At 46.9% G+C, this 19,071-nt stretch overlaps 2 protein-coding genes across 2 annotated transcripts; both read right to left on the bottom strand.

The window, feature by feature from the left end:
* Positions 1-1,816: 1,816 nt before the first annotated feature.
* Positions 1,817-13,246, bottom strand: LOC132475551 (uncharacterized). Its single transcript, XM_060076750.1, has 18 exons — positions 13,077-13,246; positions 12,938-12,969; positions 12,556-12,616; positions 12,116-12,318; positions 11,935-11,997; positions 11,739-11,807; positions 10,912-11,067; positions 8,932-9,126; positions 7,805-7,874; positions 7,355-7,445; positions 7,116-7,257; positions 6,647-6,751; positions 6,237-6,339; positions 5,431-5,686; positions 5,080-5,154; positions 3,453-3,555; positions 2,669-2,784; positions 1,817-2,261 (listed from the first exon to the last, which is right to left on the bottom strand). The coding sequence occupies exons 1-18, from the start codon at positions 13,087-13,089 to the stop codon at positions 2,189-2,191; spliced, it is 1,926 nt and encodes a 641-aa protein (XP_059932733.1). The 5' UTR covers positions 13,090-13,246; the 3' UTR covers positions 1,817-2,188.
* A 1,933-nt stretch (positions 13,247-15,179) lies between these two features.
* On the bottom strand, positions 15,180-16,921 carry LOC132475623 (fatty acid-binding protein, intestinal-like). Its single transcript, XM_060076855.1, has 4 exons — positions 16,719-16,921; positions 15,948-16,120; positions 15,457-15,564; positions 15,180-15,269 (listed from the first exon to the last, which is right to left on the bottom strand). The coding sequence occupies exons 1-4, from the start codon at positions 16,783-16,785 to the stop codon at positions 15,219-15,221; spliced, it is 399 nt and encodes a 132-aa protein (XP_059932838.1). The 5' UTR covers positions 16,786-16,921; the 3' UTR covers positions 15,180-15,218.
* Between the last annotated feature and the right edge of the window lie 2,150 nt (positions 16,922-19,071).

Below are 19,071 nucleotides of genomic sequence, written 5' to 3'. Positions count from 1 at the left end.
ATGCGTGTGTGTGTGCCAGTGGAAGAAACACACCTAGCCTGTGCGTGATTGAATGACTTATCATTTTCCAGTCATCAAGCTCCACAGATCTACCCCTGAGTGGCGAGTTCCTTTCCAGTTAACTTCAACCCCCAACTCCTGAAGAATCATGACCGATCAGTACAACGTCCTCTCGCTTTGAGCCCAACACGAGAAGGTAGGGTTTAATTCAGTGGAATATATACAGGCAACGGAAGGGCCATTCAAGACAGCGCTGTCTGAGTGACAGCTCTGTGATTTGTGATCGATGAGTTTAACCAGGCTCCGTATTGGAGGTTCTAGATCGCTGAAGCCCCCCATCATTAATCTGCTATCCGGTGGCATTCCGGATTCCGCCGGAACCAGTGTTCCGTCTCATGTTCTCCACTCCGCAGACAAAAGTGAATTCATCCCATCAAAACCGTTTCACCCATTACGCCCAGAGCCTTCACGGCTTATTCTGATCAGGGGGTTTAAAAATTTGCGTTGTGGCGTTCTTTCTTTTCCATCTTTAAAAGCAACCGTGGATTTCACTAATTCTCAGAGGCATACCCCGTCGGGATGGAATGTATCTCAACGCCTTCCCCCGATACCTCAAGAGGGGGAGAGGGACGTGAGCAGGGCTGGGAAAGAATGCCCGTTCTTCTGATTATTAGCATAATTTATTCCCAATTCCCAATCTGGCTGATAAGTGATAGCGTAGCTTCCCCCCTGAGAGCCCCGTGATGAATGAGGCCCCCGGCCTGCTCTACGTTGGCTGACAGTTGAAGGGTGCAGAGGCCCGGTGGGGTTCAATCACCGGTGAGTTTTAGGCTTTGGTCACATGTCGGCATCTGAGACAAATTACCACTTATAAATTACAGGGGGGGGGTGGGCTGGTAACCGGAAGGTTGCTGGTTCGAGCCCCTTCTCCTCCTAGCCGAGTGTCCATGTGTCCATGAGCAAGGCGTCGAAACTCAGGCTGCTGGATAGAGAAGCGCTGTATAAATGCAGTTCACTCACCATTTACTGTAAGAACACATCTGCTAATCCGAACAATTCCTAGATGTAACCCGAACTCTTGCTTGGATGACTTTGCTGGTCTGCCGAGTCAACACTTGCGTTGCGTACACATTCAGGTCACCGCTGAAAGCATTGTTAGCTAGGCTAATTAAAGTGATGGATGCGTGTGACAAAGCGGGCGTTACGGTGTCCTAGATTGCGTTGTTCCCAGCTAGTGTTCCTGGTTGATGAACGCCCTAACCGTTCCTCTACACGCGGTTCATCAGAGTTTGTAGAGTCGAACACTTGACCACGCTGGAAAGTTACACGTAACAACGATTGTATAGTACGGGTTAAAAAATAACTTCCCACAGGTGTATTCCTACTGAGGTTAACTGACAAACAGTTCTGGGGAGCAGCGGAGGTTCACCGGGTAGAGCGTCCGTGCGTTCCTGTCCGTGGTCCTTTGCTGCATTTCCTCCCCCCTCCGTCTCCCATACCTTGCTGTCTACCTCACTCTATCATAAAAGCATAAAAATACAAAAACAAATCAAAATGTGTAGTTTACAGCATAAAGGGTTGATTTGCCCTTTTTTTTTTTTTTAACATGCATCTGAGCATGTAGAGTGATGAAGTATCATGAAGCGGTACTTTAGGCTACATTTACCTTTGAGGTAAACGCAGACAAACTGCTAAAAGTAATCTGTATTCAGAAGCACAACCCAGACGATTTGCAGAGCTCACCATGCAATCCCTAGCCTGTGCTGCCATCTGTTGGTTTCTTTAAATAGACGGGGAAGAAATAAACAACCACGAATGAATTTGGCATCTTTTAATACTTTGGGGCTTAAAAAAACGACTTTGGGGCTTTGTTGTGTAGTCTTGATAAAAAAGAAAAGCTTGAATTAAAAGTTCCACCGAATGTACAGCAACAGTACAAGCCGGCCGGTAGAGCCAAAACAAAGTAACATCTCCTCAGTTGAACACAGTGTACTGGGCCCCGTCTGCATGTACATTCTTTTCATCCGTTATTCTTAACGTTGGCTGCGATGTCAACTGGTGATAACCACGTTGTTCTCCAATACTGAACGGGCATAAATAAGACACTGTAAGTAGAAAAACTTTTTAAAATAATCTTTTAAATCCCATTTGGCCGTGTAGCTTGTGTAACAGGGGGTTCTTTTGGGGCTCAGGATCGTGGTGGTGGTGGGGGGTGGGGGGGCTCACTTCCTCCTGCTGCCGCTCTCCTCTCTCTTCTCTGCCTGCAACCACAGGGAGTGCTTTGTTAGCACGGGGGGTAGCGCCATTACAAACCACGGCGGGGGGGGGGGGGAAGGAGAGGGTGGAGAGAGGAGAGGGGTGAACAAGAGAGAGAGAGGGGGGGCCGAGGGAGAGGGGAGAGCAAGGAGCGAGGAGAACAAGGGGCAAAGGAGGGGCAATAAGGGGCGGGTGAGGAGAACGAGGGGCAAGCGAGGGGAAAGAGGGGCGAACGAGGAGAGAACAAGGGGAGAGAGAGGGGCGAACGAGGAGAGAGTGAGGAGAACGAGGAGAGAAAAAGGGGCGAGCGAGGGATGGGCTGAGAGAGGGGCAAGTGAAAAGTCAAAAGGGGGGAGAGAGAGAGAGAGAGAGAGAGAGAGGAGCGATGGGTAAGAGAAACGACCGGGCTCACCAGTAAAGTTCCTCCTGCAGGGGCTCGGCCTTCAGGGCCGCCCGGGAGATGCCCATGCCCTGGGGGATCCGGTCTGGGTACCGCAAGCACAGCCTACTGCCCATCAGATCATAGCCCTGAACAGGAGCAGTGGGATTAAGACCAGGGGGTGAACGCTGGGGACGCCCCTTCAAATGGTGTTGATTTCTTATCCGCCACTAAGGTTTAGATACTCATCAGGACTCCGCCTAGCAACTCAAACCTTTCTGTCCGTTGGATTTGAATTGTTTGCGACTCAAGCTGCCCAGGCAGAGCAGAACGACATGGCGGTAAACACAACCGCAGAAATAGAACCCAACTAAATAATTGTAGTGCAGATCTACACAAATCACATTAATGGTGTGTTTCAGAATTTCTCAAACAAAAGTGAGGAGTTTGCAAAACTGTCGGAACTTTATAAGTGCTAGATGGAGCCATGGCACCTTGTGTCGTATTCACGTTAAAATATTGGTTAATATTGCAAACATCAGTACCACATTTATCGATAAACTAAATGAATGCAAAGGTGCATTTTGCCAGTAGGGCATAAATGGAAACAGAACTTTACACCATGCCAGACCGCAACTGCAGAGTAAGGGGAAAGTATCGGTATCAAAGAAACGTTGAAAGAAATGCTAAACAAAAGTCCACCCTAATATCTGGACCGCAAGCTGCCCGACTCGCGGTCCAGACTTGCATGTATGTGCAGGCTGAGGGATGGAGGTTCCCTTCCCAGGTCCCTTCCCTCGGCCTACGGCAGACTCACGTGGTACTGACGGATGGCTCGGTCGCAGGGCTCCTGGGTGGTGAAGTTGACGAAGGCACATCGTTTGCCGCTTAAAAGCTTAATACTGTGGACCTTCCCGACACTGCAAGGAACAGGAGACGGATGGATATAAGAATACGCCGTACACGTCAGGTCCACTGTGACGGCTGGTTGAACCCGTACTTTGAAGTGATTACATTGTTCTTGTTTTTCTAACCCCCTGCCATGCTAGTTTGCTCCATTTAGCTAAACTCCCGCAACACTTCTTGCTAATATCGTAACGACGTAAAGACACAACAACCACCTATGATCCAACAGAAGGGCCACAAGCACTCGTAGCACCAGGGACGAGGGGAACGAAGAAGAGTGTTGTGGGGAACTGGGACTGCGACAAAAGTTGTTTGGTTAGAAGTACAACAAAGGGTGCAGGACTCGCTCAGCGTGGGAAGGGTTGTTAACATACCGCTGCTACGATATCAATTAGTAAGAGTCTACAACGGCCCGCAGGGGAGCTCACAAGAAGTTGAGTCCAAATCCGATACCTAGGGACCTAATCATTTCTTCCACTTGTTTTCGCTCTTCTTCAAGGGGTTGGGACTGTATAAGATGAATACTTGTATGCATCAGTAGATCAACATTAATTATAAATGAATGAGTTAAAAGTGTGTGCATGTGTCGTGGAAATGTTAAAATCATTAATATTAGATTGTATACAAATCCTATCAACCTTGTTTATATTAGTACCAGTAAAAAAGGCATTTGTATCGTAACTATAAGTAAGATAATACACAAATTATATCAACCTTGTTTATAGAAGTACCAGTCTACTGAAAAGGCATTTGCATACATTCTCCTAGAGACGTCTCCTTCCTTTAACCAAAAGGTGTTAGAGTCGTTTCTATTTCGAATGCCACGCAAATCAACAGACGTCTTTCCTGTCTAGATTCCTCTAGCCGTCTTGCAGACGTGTCACTTCTCCCCCCCCCCCCCCCCACACCTAATAGTGTAATGCAAATTGACTTGGTCTCCTCAGCCATGGCCAATCCTAACCTCTTCACGACGATCACGCCCCTGGCCATTATCTCCTTTGTTGCATCTGCCCACGCTGTAAACGTTTCCCATTGTCTCGTTGAATATACGCGTGGTAAATTGCTGCCTGTATCTCCCTATGATCATGCTCTAAAATTAAATCCAAGAAGTGTTCCATAATAAGTTATTCTTCATCAGTATGTATAAGTTAAACATTTACATTGGAATGAATGAGTGAAACGCGCGTTTGCATCAGTAGATCAACATTCACAATGAAAGAATGAGTCAAATGTGTATGCATCAGTAGATCGATGCGTTAAATGTGTATGCATTGGTTGGTCAACAATAACGATGAATGGATGAGTTAAATGTGTGTATGCATCAGAAGATGAACAGGTTAAATGTGTGTATGCATCAGTAGATTGATGCGTTAAATGTGTACGCATCGGTTGGTCAAAAATGACGATGACTGGATGAGTTAAATGTGTGTATGCATCAGTAGAGGAATGAGTTAAATGTGTGAATGCGTCAGTAGAGGAATGAGTTAAATGCGTGCACCATCTGTAGGTCAACAGTAATGATTGGCTCTTAGTCTTACCCACTGAAGAGGTCAGAGAGACTGGACACGGTTGCAGTAGGGAGAAGGTTTCCCACCCAAATCGGAAACAATTCCCTGTGAAGAAAATCCATCTCACGTTATCACCATGAGCAGGCTCCATTAGATAAACACCTCGTCCTTTGATTGTTGGAGCAATAAAATATCACTCAGTGGCATAGTCATGCTGTAATAACAATAATCAATTTCTATAGATCTATAATCTATCCGTAATGCTGACAGCCCATTGGCTACAGCGGCATTCAACCTCTGCGTATCTTTAACTTCTGTACAGAGGAGAAAGCCTGTGAGGACAGGAGATCAGAGCGTCTCTGAGCTGGCTCGGAGACTCACCCGGGAGGGGGCTTAGGAGCCTCTTGGCCGGTCTTCACAGTGGGGGGGGGGTGATGAGCCACCTTAGGCCCTACGTGGGGAGTGTTCTGGGTGAAGGGTTTCCTAACGGGGGATTGCTGGGGTTCAGCCGGGAACGCAGAGGGGAGGGTGTTGGGGGGGCCAGGGGAGAACACAGCGGCCCTGGGCGGGGCCGACGCGGCCCTGGGGGGGGCTTCACTGACGGCGGGTGGAAGTACGGGAGCTTTATATATGGTTCCTGGAACACAACGAGAGGATTAGTATTAGTATACACAGTTTAGCTCCCATAGGCTATTGAGTACACATACATAACTGTTGTGATGCTACCCATTACTCTGTAGTTGCGGTTATATCACTTTGCGAAAAAGATACTGAATCATGGATATCTTTTATCATTTGTCAAATCATACACCATTACACCTAACATAACTTCTCTCTCTCTCCCTCTCCTGAACTGAAAGGTGATGTCAATTGACTGCATCGGTGAATGTGATACAGCAACCGTGGTAAACTCCTTCATCGTGTACACCTCTTGTTTATCCGAAGACTCTCAAATGTCTTAGAAATTTAAGTTTAAGTGTTAGCAGGACAATATGCTGTTTTGTGGAGGTGAAGGTAAGTTTCGAAATTTGTATATTGAAGGAAACAATAAGCAATAAGCAATTTACAATGGCTAAAATGGTTTCATCATAGGTTAGGGGTAAACCTCTAGATCAGCATCACTTACAAAATGGTAGTATTTAGGTCTAACACCAGGGGTCTTTGGGGGGAGTGGGTAAACTGCTCACCTGTATTGCTTGGATTCAACTTGGACAACACCTCCATGGCTTTGCTCATGGTACCGTGGATTATTAAAGCGTTGGAGCTCTGCTCCCGCGTGAAGCCAGCCTCCTGCGAACGCAACACGTGATCTCGATAAGCAATCAACCGGCGGCGAGGCTCCAGGCGCTCTCCCCTAGACCTTTACCCAGCCTCAACGTTCACAACAAGGCTACTGCTGAGGGCGTCAGGAATTCCACCGCGCTAATCGCAGTTACTGTTTCGACACTCGGATAGGCCGTTACAAATCTAGCTGCCATCTTGGCTCCGAGCAGTTAGACACTCCCAACCAGTAAGCATTCAGAGCCAAGATGGCGACGAGGTGAATAAGGCCCATGCGGTCGCCATGACGGTAACAGAGGAGGGGGGGGGAACTCACCATGAGCTGTGCGATCTGGACGCGCATCAATTCCTGGGCAGCTTCGGTGCAGGAGCTGTCCAGCTTGAGCACCTCTTTATAGGTGTTTGCCGCCTCCTCGTATCGCTAGGAAAGAAGGGCTGGGTTAGGTACTACTGGTGGCGTCACCGTGTATCAGACGCAGTACTAGCCTTGAGCAGAGGGGGGCGACGCTGCACTGTGTGCATTATTCCGCTTGTCAAGGCTAGCCAAACCAACGACAACAAAGTGTAACAACCCTCCGACCATAATATGTCAACATTGCCGATAACCCAGTGTGTGCAATAACAAAAAGCCACATTTCCCACGACCACTACATAGTTAGTCTCTATTCTCGGGATGACCACAAAACCAATTCTGCTATCGGGCGACCAGCATACCGACAAATACGAACACACAGTCGTCTTAACAACCAAGAGTCGTCTCCGGTGTGTCCGGGGCGATGCCATACCTTAAGGCCCACGAGAGCGCGCCCCATCCTGTACAGGCCTTTGTCCCAGCCCGGCGACATGTTGATGGACAGCTGGGCGTCCGTCAGCGCCTTCTCATACTCCTGCAGCTTCTCGAAGCAGAAGGAGCGATTGCCAAACAGCCTGGGACAAACGGGGGAACGGTTCGAACAGTGAGCGGCTATAATAATGACGACGGGTCGAGGCGAGTCGGGCTTGTTCGTTCAGACGCTCTCCTTACTTGAACTCCTTCGGGTTGTATTTAATGGCGGCTGTGAAGTATTGCACAGCCATATCGTAACGGCCAGCACTTGCATGCTGATTTCCCAGCACTGAAATAAGAGAGGTTTGAGTCAACGTCAGCATCTATAAACTATAAATGTGGTTATTTCTGTATGTAGCCTGTTAAAATATATCCTAGTGGTCACCTGATCGCACCTTAACTTTCTTACTAGTAATAAGCCATTATTAACCTAGCTCCCTTGCACTCGTCAATTGACAGTTTGTTAATTAGACCTTAAACCTTTTAAAAAAAAATTGGTCCACACCTTTGTTATGTCAATATCAGATCTCAACGTGTTGACCTTTCTCTGAAGGAGTTTCCTACCTAGGTCATTCCAACTATTCCTGATGCTTCGCCCCATGAAGTGCATGGCAAAACATTAACCTTCATTCATAGGTAAATACTCACTTGCAAGTTCTGTACTTATTTTCACATTATCCTCATAGGTGGGATTATTATTGATGGGGGCTGCAGATATCTGAACAAAAACAGAAATATAAGTGGGGATTAGATGTTGAGCATACATTTACATTTAGCAGACGCTTTTATCGAACCGACTTACAATAAAAAAGCGAAACAATATATCGCTGTCGGTACAGTAAAGATATTTATAGAAACAAGTTCCAAACACTAACAATTTCTAGGTTAACCTATTCCCCTTATAGGCAAGGAAACTCTATTTATTTAGCACTGTTCATACACATGGTCAGACTGAAAGTGCTTCAACAAATACAACAAAGATAGCTAGGATAAGACTACACAATGCCAAGTACCAGCAGGTACAACCTGCAGTTGATTGAAAAGGTTTTTGATGACATCGGCGAGGGAAGAAAAGACCCCGTCCTTCAGTTAATCTTTGAAAGGCGTGTTTCCTTAGGATAACACTATGTTCCAAACCCCTCATACTATTGTACTAACGGTAAATCTGTTTCTGCTCTTCATGCAGCGTCTCAACGCTCTCTTCAGTACAAAAACATTCTTTCTCTTGAGTAACGACATAAGAGGTCAGCCCGTGAAAGAGGTCACGGTGGCCATGTTATGGTTATACTCGTTTCACATGATATACACAAGAGAGCAAGACTCTCCTCTGTGCACAACATGCCTTAGGTTTCAAAATACTGCCTCCCTAACATATGGTACACATCAGACCATTAAAACGCTCACAGAAAGCCACTATACAACCTGTCTTCAAGTATAAATAAATGAACTGCAGATACTACTGGTCGCTTCAACTTTATCCAAACTAAACATGATGTTCTTCTCTTCAATCTTTGGCCAACAGTTGTTTCTGGTGTTTACTTGCATTAACTTACATGGTGACAAGAATATTATTAGTAAGATATAAATGGTTATCCTTTTTTATTGGAAAGCAGTCATAAGAAAAAAAAGCAGGAATACAGATTAGGCGATGCCAAATTGCCAAAAAAATTAATTGCAACCATATCAGTATCAATAAATGTCAAAATTAGTAAACGGCCTGAAAGTCACCATTCACAAAAATAAACTGAATTGAATAGTTAAGACAAACTGCTCACATCTTTATTAGGGACAGGCTTCGGAGCGTCGGGCACCGCACGGACGGGTTTGTCCTTAGTGGGTTCGGCCACTGGTTTTACTGGCGCCCTTTTCTCCTCCTTCCTCTCTGGCTTGTATTTGGGTTCCTTCTGCTCCAGCTTCCTCTTCAAAATAAGAGCGGCTTTGTTCACGAAGCTGCTGCTCAGGTCCAACTCCTGTCCATCCACACGGGGACACAAGGCATGTGGAGTTAAGAACACATTAGGGCTGAACGATTGCGGGAAATAATCATATTGCGATTATCTCGACCAATATTGCGATTGCGATTTAGTATGTACAATTTTTTTGTATATATATTTTTTTATGTTCTGCATTATTCACTAAAAAAAACCCAATAAATCATTCCGTCGTAGGACCAACACAACATTTGAAGCAGTCAACGTATAAACGGCTCTTTCCTTTAGGCCAGGTCTATGTGTTGAGATGAATTGAAGCATGAATTGATACATCTTTATTTAACTATTGAATTGTAAAACATTGCATACATTTATGTTTGCTAGTGTTGTGGATTATGACCGAGATATAAAACACTTAGACTAATTTAAGAGAGAGTAAAAGAAATCGAGGGGTCCGGAGCAAGTATTGACAAAAGACTTTATCGTTAAGAAACAGCTGAATGGGTCTGCAGAGTCACTCCTGGTCAACAGATTCCAGCCTCTTCTTATACACACACAACAGCACAGTACTCAGCAGTTTCTTGTTTTAGGTGTCCACACATAATCAAACATATTCTTCTAACCAGATGGTCACCGAGATAGTCTAGGACCCAGGAAGTGGAGTCAGCATGCATTGTCTCAGTAGCTGCCTGCTCCTGGGGGGGGTTGGACCCCAACCCCTGCTCTGACCCCAGACTCCCAGGCACCGTGACCAGCCCTGGATAAGAATCCAAGACGCTTTAAATGTTTTCTACCATTAGATATACAGGCCTAATAATAATCATAGTTTACCATAGAATATAATCATTTCTACCACACCAGCAGCCTTTGTGATTTGCATATCGCGTTCCATTACAACGCAATGTCTGCTTTAAGTCGATTAATCGTTCAGCCCTATTAGGTACCGTGGTCAAGTTTCAATGACGAGTGTTTAGTACTGCAGTGAAACACAAATGCATCTGCAATGGGAATGTTTTCACATGCCGTTCCTCTAACGGCGAAATTGTTGGCATGTGCTTTTTTCTCGAGCCCCTCCGGTTGGGGGTTTGAGAGGCTCCAACTGAGGCCTGTTTCCTTAACCCCTCGGGGAGGTCGAGGGACAAGGGATCCAACTGATAGGCACGGCTTGTGTTGGGGGAGCAGCGCTGTTCTCCGCATCCTGCGACCCGTCTACCACAGTATTAGAAGTCCTTGCTTTTGCCAACGCTTTGGCCTCTTAGAGAGCCTCGGATCATTGTACGTTTGTTGTACGTTATTCTATGTTTATTACTTCAATACATAAATTAGCCTAATTGTTATAAAGGTAAGACGACTCTTTATTCTTAAACAGTTTAGGCAGAAACTATGCTCGGCTATGCTTGCATGCGTGGATAAAAACACGGCTGCTTTTTATCCACACATACAAAGCAGTTTCTTGTTCGAGGTGTCCGCCCACACACAGTCATAGATTCCTCTAAGCAAATGGTCAACAACGCTCATCTAAAACCCCAGGCTGAGGTCAGCACGCATTGACCCCGTAGCCTCCGGCTCCTTTGGGGGTTTCCCACTTACGCTCTGACCCCAGACTCCCTGGCACCGTGTCAAGCCTTGGACCAGAATCCAGAGGCCCTTTAGATGTTTTCTACCATTAAATATTTAGGCCCAATAATAATAATCATGGTTTACCATAGAATATAATCATTCATTTCTTCCATAGCATTACCAAGCTAGCCTCGTTACCGGATGTGGCATCACCCCCCCTGAGAAGAGCGAGAGAAACCATCCCATCGAGCCAGACGGGCGTACCTCAGTTTCGCTCTCGGACGACTCCTCCTCCTCCTCCTCCTCCTCTTCCTCACTGTCGTCGCTGCAGTCGCTGGAGTTGGAGTCACAAGAGGAGCTCTGACCGCCCGACACCGGAGCCTTGGTCGCCTTATCGGCCTTCTTCGTCTCTCCGTTTTCCTGCCGGTGACAACGAGTGGCCCATGTGTGAGGGGAGCCATCCAAGCGGTTGCTGTGTGACGGCCCAACGCTCTAAAATTAGACTTGGCGGCAAACAGATCCCTGCTGCGTAGAAGGGGATGTTTACAAGGAGGCACAGGTGCTGCCACTCACCCAAACCATGCAGTCGTAGTCTTCTCGCTCGCTTCTAGCCCTACTGTTGATACGGAGAACCGAGCGAAAAGACTACAACCAGCCCCCCATCCCGTTCCCGTTCCCGTTTACATGGATTTGCAAAACGCCAAATAAAAAAAACGACAGAAACTGTATTTCGCTACGATACTTGTTTAGGAACAACAACGAACACCACCAACCCCTCGATGAGTTTCACATTTCAGAAAAGGAACGTTTAGTGGTGCCCGAAACAGGACCAATACTCAAAATGTCGGTGTTACCCACTCTATTTCATCCTAGACAAACCAGAAAGGGGGCTCAATGTTCAAAATACCGGAATTGTCCTTTAAACAGGCTGCTAGGTAAGAGACCACAGGCACAATGACCCCCCCCCCCCCCCCCCCCCTTCAGGAAGATGCCTCATCTTCAGAGGTGTGACATCACAGACAATAGACCAGCCTTTTCTCACCTTGGCCCAGCCGGGGGAAATGAGCTGCCCTTTATCACCCAAAACATACCTCTGTATTCTTCTTTGGCTTTTGCTGTTCTCGCTTGAGCTTCTCGAGACGTTTCCTCTCCTTCTGTCTCTGTTGGGGAGGGAGGGAGGGAGGTGGGGGACGATGGGGGTATGAGAAGCTGGGCGACCGCGCATCACTCGTACACCACCCACTAATCCAGCTAAAAGGGTTAGACGATAGCAGCAGAGGCACTCACCCGTTTCTTAATACGCTTCTTCTCCGACTTGGCTTTGACTTTCTTGTCTTGCTTTTGGACTTGCTGCGGGGGGAGGGGGGGGGGAGAAGACAGTGGCTCTGATGTGATCGCCCAAAGTAATATCCAACCCCCCCAAAGTCTACAGCTAAGCTTAACAACTCAACAAGACGTCCATACTCACAGTGGGGTCGGGCTCTGCGGGTGTATACTGTGGCTTAGGAAGGGGGTTGGCTCTTTTCGGTTTGAACGCCGCTGGGAACAGTACACTATCGTATCTTTCGGCTGGCAGGGTGACGTAGGAACCGTTGCCGTCGGGCCAGTGGTATGTATACTCGTCTTCCGGGTCAACATCCCAGTGCGGGCCGCTGTCCGACTCCATCTCCCCTGTAGACATTGGGAGGATTATTATTACTGGGAGACACAGATCCGATCCATGATCAGAATGTGTGTGCCAATTCATTGCAGTTTAGTTTGTTCCCACAGAAACCAAAAAGGTAAAACTTTCCGCCCATTCAAGACTTGCATGTCAGGCTCACAAGAGGAAGAACAGGTTACCTGTTGCTGGCAATCGAATGGCATGAAAGCATCAATTACAATCCACAAAAATGCATGGTTTCTTACCAAACATGCTGTGGTGTCCAGGGGGAATCTGGTGTAATCGCACCATGTCGGCTATGGTAGACTGAGGGGAACAGAGATAAGATGAGATGCGACCTTTACACAAAGACTGTTGTGGCCGTCCCAAACGAACCATAAAACCGAACCGCGTGTCCATGGAAAGTTCCACTCCTGGTGAACAGGGTAGTGGGAGTCGAGGCCATCAGTTAGAATGACTGTGCTCTACTTAGAAGACGTACTTATACAGTGGAGGAATGTATGGATTTGTTGATGTATGCATGTTTATGTTATGAGCTCAAATCCTTAATAAATTAGTTGGTTAACCTATGACCCCACCCAACATCAGCCAAACAAACCCCCTCTACTTCCATCCGGCCATACTCACCATAATTTGTTTACGCACGAACATATTCGCCACTGTAAAAAGAAAGAAGAAAGGCATCGGGTTTAAAGTGGGTTCAGATGAAAACATCCCGACAGTAGCCTGCTTTTAGCCAACTTAGCCTCAGCGGATAGACGCTTACCAACGTTGTCCATGTTTGATTTAAATCACAAACACGATGTTTACAGCACGTAAAGAGCTGTATGTTGCTATTAATAGTATATTAAAAGTACGCATGCAGTGGGCGCGACACGACGTTCCCGGCGCTATGTCTGCATGTCGGTATAGACTGATATTTAGTTTTAAAGTGCGCATGCGCCGAGGAGCACGGCATTACGCGCCGTTTTTTTTGACCAGTCACGTCTTCGCATGAGTTCCTGCTTCTGCAGTCTCAGAACCACAGTCCTAGACCCCTTCCTGCTCCTGCAGTTCTAGGACCGTAGGTATTCGTATGAGTTCCTGCCATTGCCGGAGGCTGCAGTCTCGGGACCGCAGGTTTTCGTGACACTTCCTGCGTTCCAATGCCCATACAACCATACTATTTAGTAGGCCTATGTCAGAGGAAGATTTAGTATGTCCCAATACATAGGAGGAAATACCAGGACTACTCGCATTTTCGTAGTAAAAATTAAAAGTAGGCGATTTGCTTCCAAATCGCCGTGCGTTGTGTTTCTTGGATGGTGAAGGAATCTCACGAGGAACTGAACTCAATAATAATTAATGATCTAACCAGCTTAAATTAGGATTTTTTCTAATGTAGACCTCTACCTTAAAGTAATTTGCAACGCCATAGGAAAATGTACACATTCAGTCTAAACTCAGGTTCAGTCTAAAGTTTTGAGGCCGCAAAAAAGGGTCATATTTAAGCGGTTTTAGGAGTATGTTCCTGCAGCCTCCGCTATTCCAGGAAAATACTATTAGTTCGTATAGGCTTTAGTCCGTGTGTCAATATTGTAGTTAGACCAAGCCTTCGTGAATCAATGCCTGCAGTAGCCGAAAAAATAGACATTTAGGCCTATAGTTTATTTATTGATAAAATAATCAAGAAATATAAAAAATGCTTTCTCTATGAAGAAAAATACAGCATAAATGCAGGACCAAAAAACAACAACAACACCCATGGAAAGAGAAGGATAGAAAAGAGCAGAAGCACTGAGCCGGTTTACAAGCTCTAAGCTTTAATTCAGTTTGGTGACCTTCCTTCAGGTATCTTATTAATTTTACACATCCAAACCAAACGCAGTCAACCCTGCAGCCTCAAGTTCCAATCATTTAACTATTCTTAGTCATACCCAGCATCTGACCCAACAGCGCCACCCCGAGGCCCATCGAGGTAATGACCCCTCATGTGTGAGAGGACTACAGTGTAGCGTTTCATTTATAAAATGTGCTCTTTCAATACAATGTACTTGAGTGGAATGAAGAAGTAAGAAATGGCGTTCTGCCATGCTATTCAGCTCAAGTTTAGTATCCCTTGAATTCTGATCTCATTCATCTTAAAGGAATGACCTTGCACACACACACACACACACACACACACACACACACACACACACACACACACACACACACACACACACACACACACACACACACACACACACACACACACACACACACACACACACGCCCCCTAATGGTGCCATAATCTTCCACAGCTGATAGCTGATTATCTATCTGTGATATGTAGGGGCTAGTAAAACCCATAGAATCAAAAAGTGCATCTTTGATGCATAAGGATCACCTTATATCAGTTTATTTAATAATTTTACTGCTTGGCTCTTTTTGATGAGAAAAAGTCCAAACAGAAATGTTAAAAAATGTTATAACATTAGAATGTCACCAAGATTTATTTTAATATTTTTGCGTGGGTATGGAATGTTAAATTAAAAAGGGCTTTATTTTTTAATTGGGTGAATGTTTCCAAATTGCGTGGGAACATGTTGTGTTGTGCTTCCACATTTTCTGCTCTCGGAGGCCCCTTGGCTGAAATTCCTTTACATTGAGCAAGACAGGCCGGTGACTAGGCCTAATTGTGTTTTAATTAGATTACAAGGAGGGCGTTGGTGGTTTCCCTGGCAACCCACTGAGGGGCCGACAGTTTTCCCGGACAGAGATGAACAGAGTGCTCAAACAAAATATATCTCCTCTTTAGAAAAAAAGTACTGCAATACTGCAATACTGCACTTCATGGTAATCATGCTATCGAGTCTTGGCGGGAAAAAAACACAGCCGCACAACAGAGTAGGGTATAAAAATGTTTAATTTCCCTTCGCAATCCAAATTACTGTTTCTTGAAAGTCCTCTTGGCGTCCACACCCTCATAGTTGTAACACTGCAGAGGAGAAAAGAAAGAAACAACCAATGAGATGATCCTTACGTTCACACAACCAACCATGGATGACCTTGCGGGGAAAAGCTACAAAGCAACCAACCGATGCAAAGTAGCATCACAATTAGCCGTGGTAGAAATAACATTACAGTACTACATGCTTATAAACCGGCCGGCAATCTCTACTGACCTGGACAAGTTCTCCGCCCACCACACAGCGAGTGGTAGTCAGGACCTTGTTGTTGTCCTTCCTGGTGAAACATCCCTTCAGAGTTTCCCCCTCCAGCACCCACGTGCCCTGGAAGACAAATCACGAGGTGTTCAGTGTCCGTGCACTGTGCTGGACTGACCTTCTGGTGTCGGCGGGGGCCGGTGGCTTAAGGGGTGTTTAAAACCTTAGGCAGAAGTGAATCATCCATTGTGCAAATGCTGCATCCACCTTTGTCTCTCCCTGGCCCTGCCAATACGGTGATCGTTCCCCCCCTCACCACCACCGTGAGTGCCGTTGTCTCACAGCAGCCTTTTGTATCACAATCGGATGGGATTATCAGGTGATGACCAGGGTTTTTTTTTTGGTTTCCTATTAAGTCTCATGCATGGATGGGTACATTCCACAAGTGTGCAAACCCTTTCCCCAACGCCACGATTTGTGCCCGTTTTGTGCACGCCACAGATACTCACAGACACTTCGGTGCCGTCCGCCAGGGAGTAGTCGAACTGCACGCCGAGGGTGAAGTCGATGTCTTTGGTGCGGAAGGTGCTGGATTCCTTGATGTGGAACTTGTCGCCCGACTGCTCGATGATCACCTTGAGGTTGTCGTGCTCGGCCAGCTTCCTCTTCATCACGTTGACGCCTGCGGAGAGACGAAGACGCTCGGGGTCACGCACTGCTGTCCTTCGCACTCAGGGCTCAGGGTACAACCGTTGTCATCTCGCGATCGAAGGAACTACCTTGAGCGTCGTGAACATTGTGTTCCGAACCCAGTAGGCGTGACATTGACCCCGCCGAGGTACGAGCGGTATGGGGTAGACGGGCGGCCACGATTGTTTTATTGCCCTGTGAATACTTTCCAGGCGGTGGAAGTCTGTTGCCAGCGTGGGTTTGTCGACACGCTCGTAAATTAAGCCACCGTTGTTAATGAACCCGCTAGCGTTCATCAGACCTTGAACCTTGAGGTCATGCAAAGGTGTACACGAGTACAATGACTATTATACATGGCTGTTCTGCACTGTTCTATGTATTATACATGTATAAGTAGGCATTATACATTATATTATATTATACATTATTATATTTGTACTACTATGTTTCGCAACCACAAAATAATAGATGCTGCATTTCAGGGGAAAGACACACACACACACACACACACACATGCACACACACACACACACACACATGCACACACACACGCACACACACACACAGATGCCACAGGCTGGTCCACGTACCCATCTGCTCCATGAACTTGTCGTAGTTCTCGCTGCGGTCCACCTTCCAGGTTCCGTCAAACGCCATGGCTACAGGTAGGAGTTGTGGTGGGCTTCGATCGAGAGAGAGAGAGAGAGAGAGAGAAAGAGAGAGGGCGAGAGAGGTGAGAACAGACCGCAGGGACGAGCGCCGACCACAATAACCTCCGTTTGTTCCACTGCTGGTATATATACAGACACACACACACAGACCCATGTATAAATATACATAGCCACGCCCCCCCCTTGGCAAACCTAGGAGTTCACAAACGCACACACAGACACAGACACAGCCCCTCCTCCGTGTGACCCCCCCCCCCCCCTTATCTCCCTGATTGTCTGTGTGCTGATGTGGACATTTACCGCACACGTTTCCAAATGTAGGCCAGTCACCCACCCCCCCCCCTCCCCCCTCTCTCCCGCCATGCCACCACGCCACCATGCCAGGCCACGCCCCCTGCCCCGCCCCTTTGCCCAGATCCCACGCAGTACCAACACTGTCAGCACTGTTTCACTCAGGCAGAAGGGGGGGGGGGGGGGGGGGTCGTGGGGGAGTGGTCGTGGGGGGGGGGGGGGGGGAGGGATGGGGGGCTTGGGGTGGCACGGTCTGAATGGCAGCCCATGGCATCGGCCCAACTGGGCCTCTTTCTGACTCTGCAACCAAGCCAACACACACACACACACACACACACACACACACACACACACACACACACACACACACACACACACACACACTAGGTGGTACCCCCTTTTCATGGCCAGCAAGACTATAACTTTCGGGGTAAACCTCTGTTTTGATGATGGTGTGGTTTTGTGTGTGGTTTTGTGTGTGTGTGTGTGTGTGTGTGTGTGTGTGTGTGTGTGTGTGTGTGTGTGTGTGTGTGTGTGTGTGTGTGTGTGTGTGTGTGCGCTGCAGAAAGTTATACAGCAAGCTGCCGATAACGGAAAAGTCCTTACGCAAAAACCAATACAAAAAAAAGTGGACAAAGTGGACATCAAGTCCAAGTGCAATCTCTGGGAGTGACACATTGTGGTCTTTCTGAGGACAACGTTTTCCTCACAAAGACCCTCTGTGCATTCTGTGCAGAGATGGGACCCGGCATTGTGTGTGTGCGTGTTAGTGTGCGTGTGTGCGTGCGTGTTTTTGTGTGTGTGCGTGTATGTCTATTTGTGCGTGCGTGCGTGTGATCGTAAAAGGTGGAATACTGAAAACATTGTCCACACCTCGGTAACTCGTTCAGCTCAATTCAGCGGCTCGCGTCCGCTTGTCCAGAAGAATCGACGGCGCGGTCGGTAGAATCTCCATCTGGCAGCGCTGCCCGGAGTGAATGTTGGCATGCGGCCGGGCTTTCCGTGATACCGATGACGGTGAGTAAAAAATACAACAGAAAACGAGGGAGGGGGAGGGGGTTATGGCAGTTCAGGGTTTAGCGAACTCACCTTTAGCGCGGCTTTTTTATGCTCGTCGTGGCAACAGGCCAGCCCACACAGGGCGCTGCGGTTCAGGCAAGGTGAGGCTTTATTGACACTGGGTGAAAACGCAGACTAAGGCCACACATGACCACAGCACAGGTCATGGTTCAAGTCGTGTCGTCAGACATACAGATGCAGGAATATAAGATATAGGAATATTAAAGATGAAATGAGATAACAAATAAAGTCATATAGAAATGAAAAATGATAAAAGATGTCACTTTGTGTCCTGTTAATCAATTATGACATGAAAGAGCAAAAGATTGAATTTCAGGCCATGGCGGCTCCACACAGGGGCCTACGGGGGCCCTTGCCCATGTAGACATGTCCCTAGCCCCCTCTGTGCCCCCCCTTGATGACCAAATAAAATAATTATGATTTTACTGATTTTACAGAACTTATTTGACGCAACGTTCTACACGGGTAACTTAGAGCGGCTAACCCAAACACCGTGCTGCTGCTGCTCGGTGAATGAGAGCTCAGCGACTACTCTTGGAGAAAGGAGCCACGATTTCTCCTGTTGCAAGAGTCGAAGCTCAGCAAAATGATTTCATTTCGTAAGTGACTTATTGTTCTTGCACATAACCGTGTTACCGTAGTTCCTCACACTGATGATGAAATTAAGTTTGTAAATGTCTGTTCTTTATCTATTTAAAAACTTTTATCATATCTAAGCAAACTCATCGAAGCAGAAGCGAGTATCCCAATGTCAGTATCCTTGCTAGGTCTACACAATGTTTTGATGTTAACCACGTATCTTCATCCGTTTTTGGCTGCTGCATTGGGATAACAAATACATTTGAGTAGAGAGTAGAACTATCTGCCCGTGTTAAGTAGAGAGGGATGGTTATGCAATGCA

This window comes from Gadus macrocephalus, chromosome 17 (assembly GCF_031168955.1).
Source record: "Gadus macrocephalus chromosome 17, ASM3116895v1".
Classification (NCBI taxonomy): Eukaryota; Metazoa; Chordata; class Actinopteri; order Gadiformes; family Gadidae; genus Gadus; species Gadus macrocephalus.
This window is presented reverse-complemented; position numbering and strand designations above follow the sequence as displayed.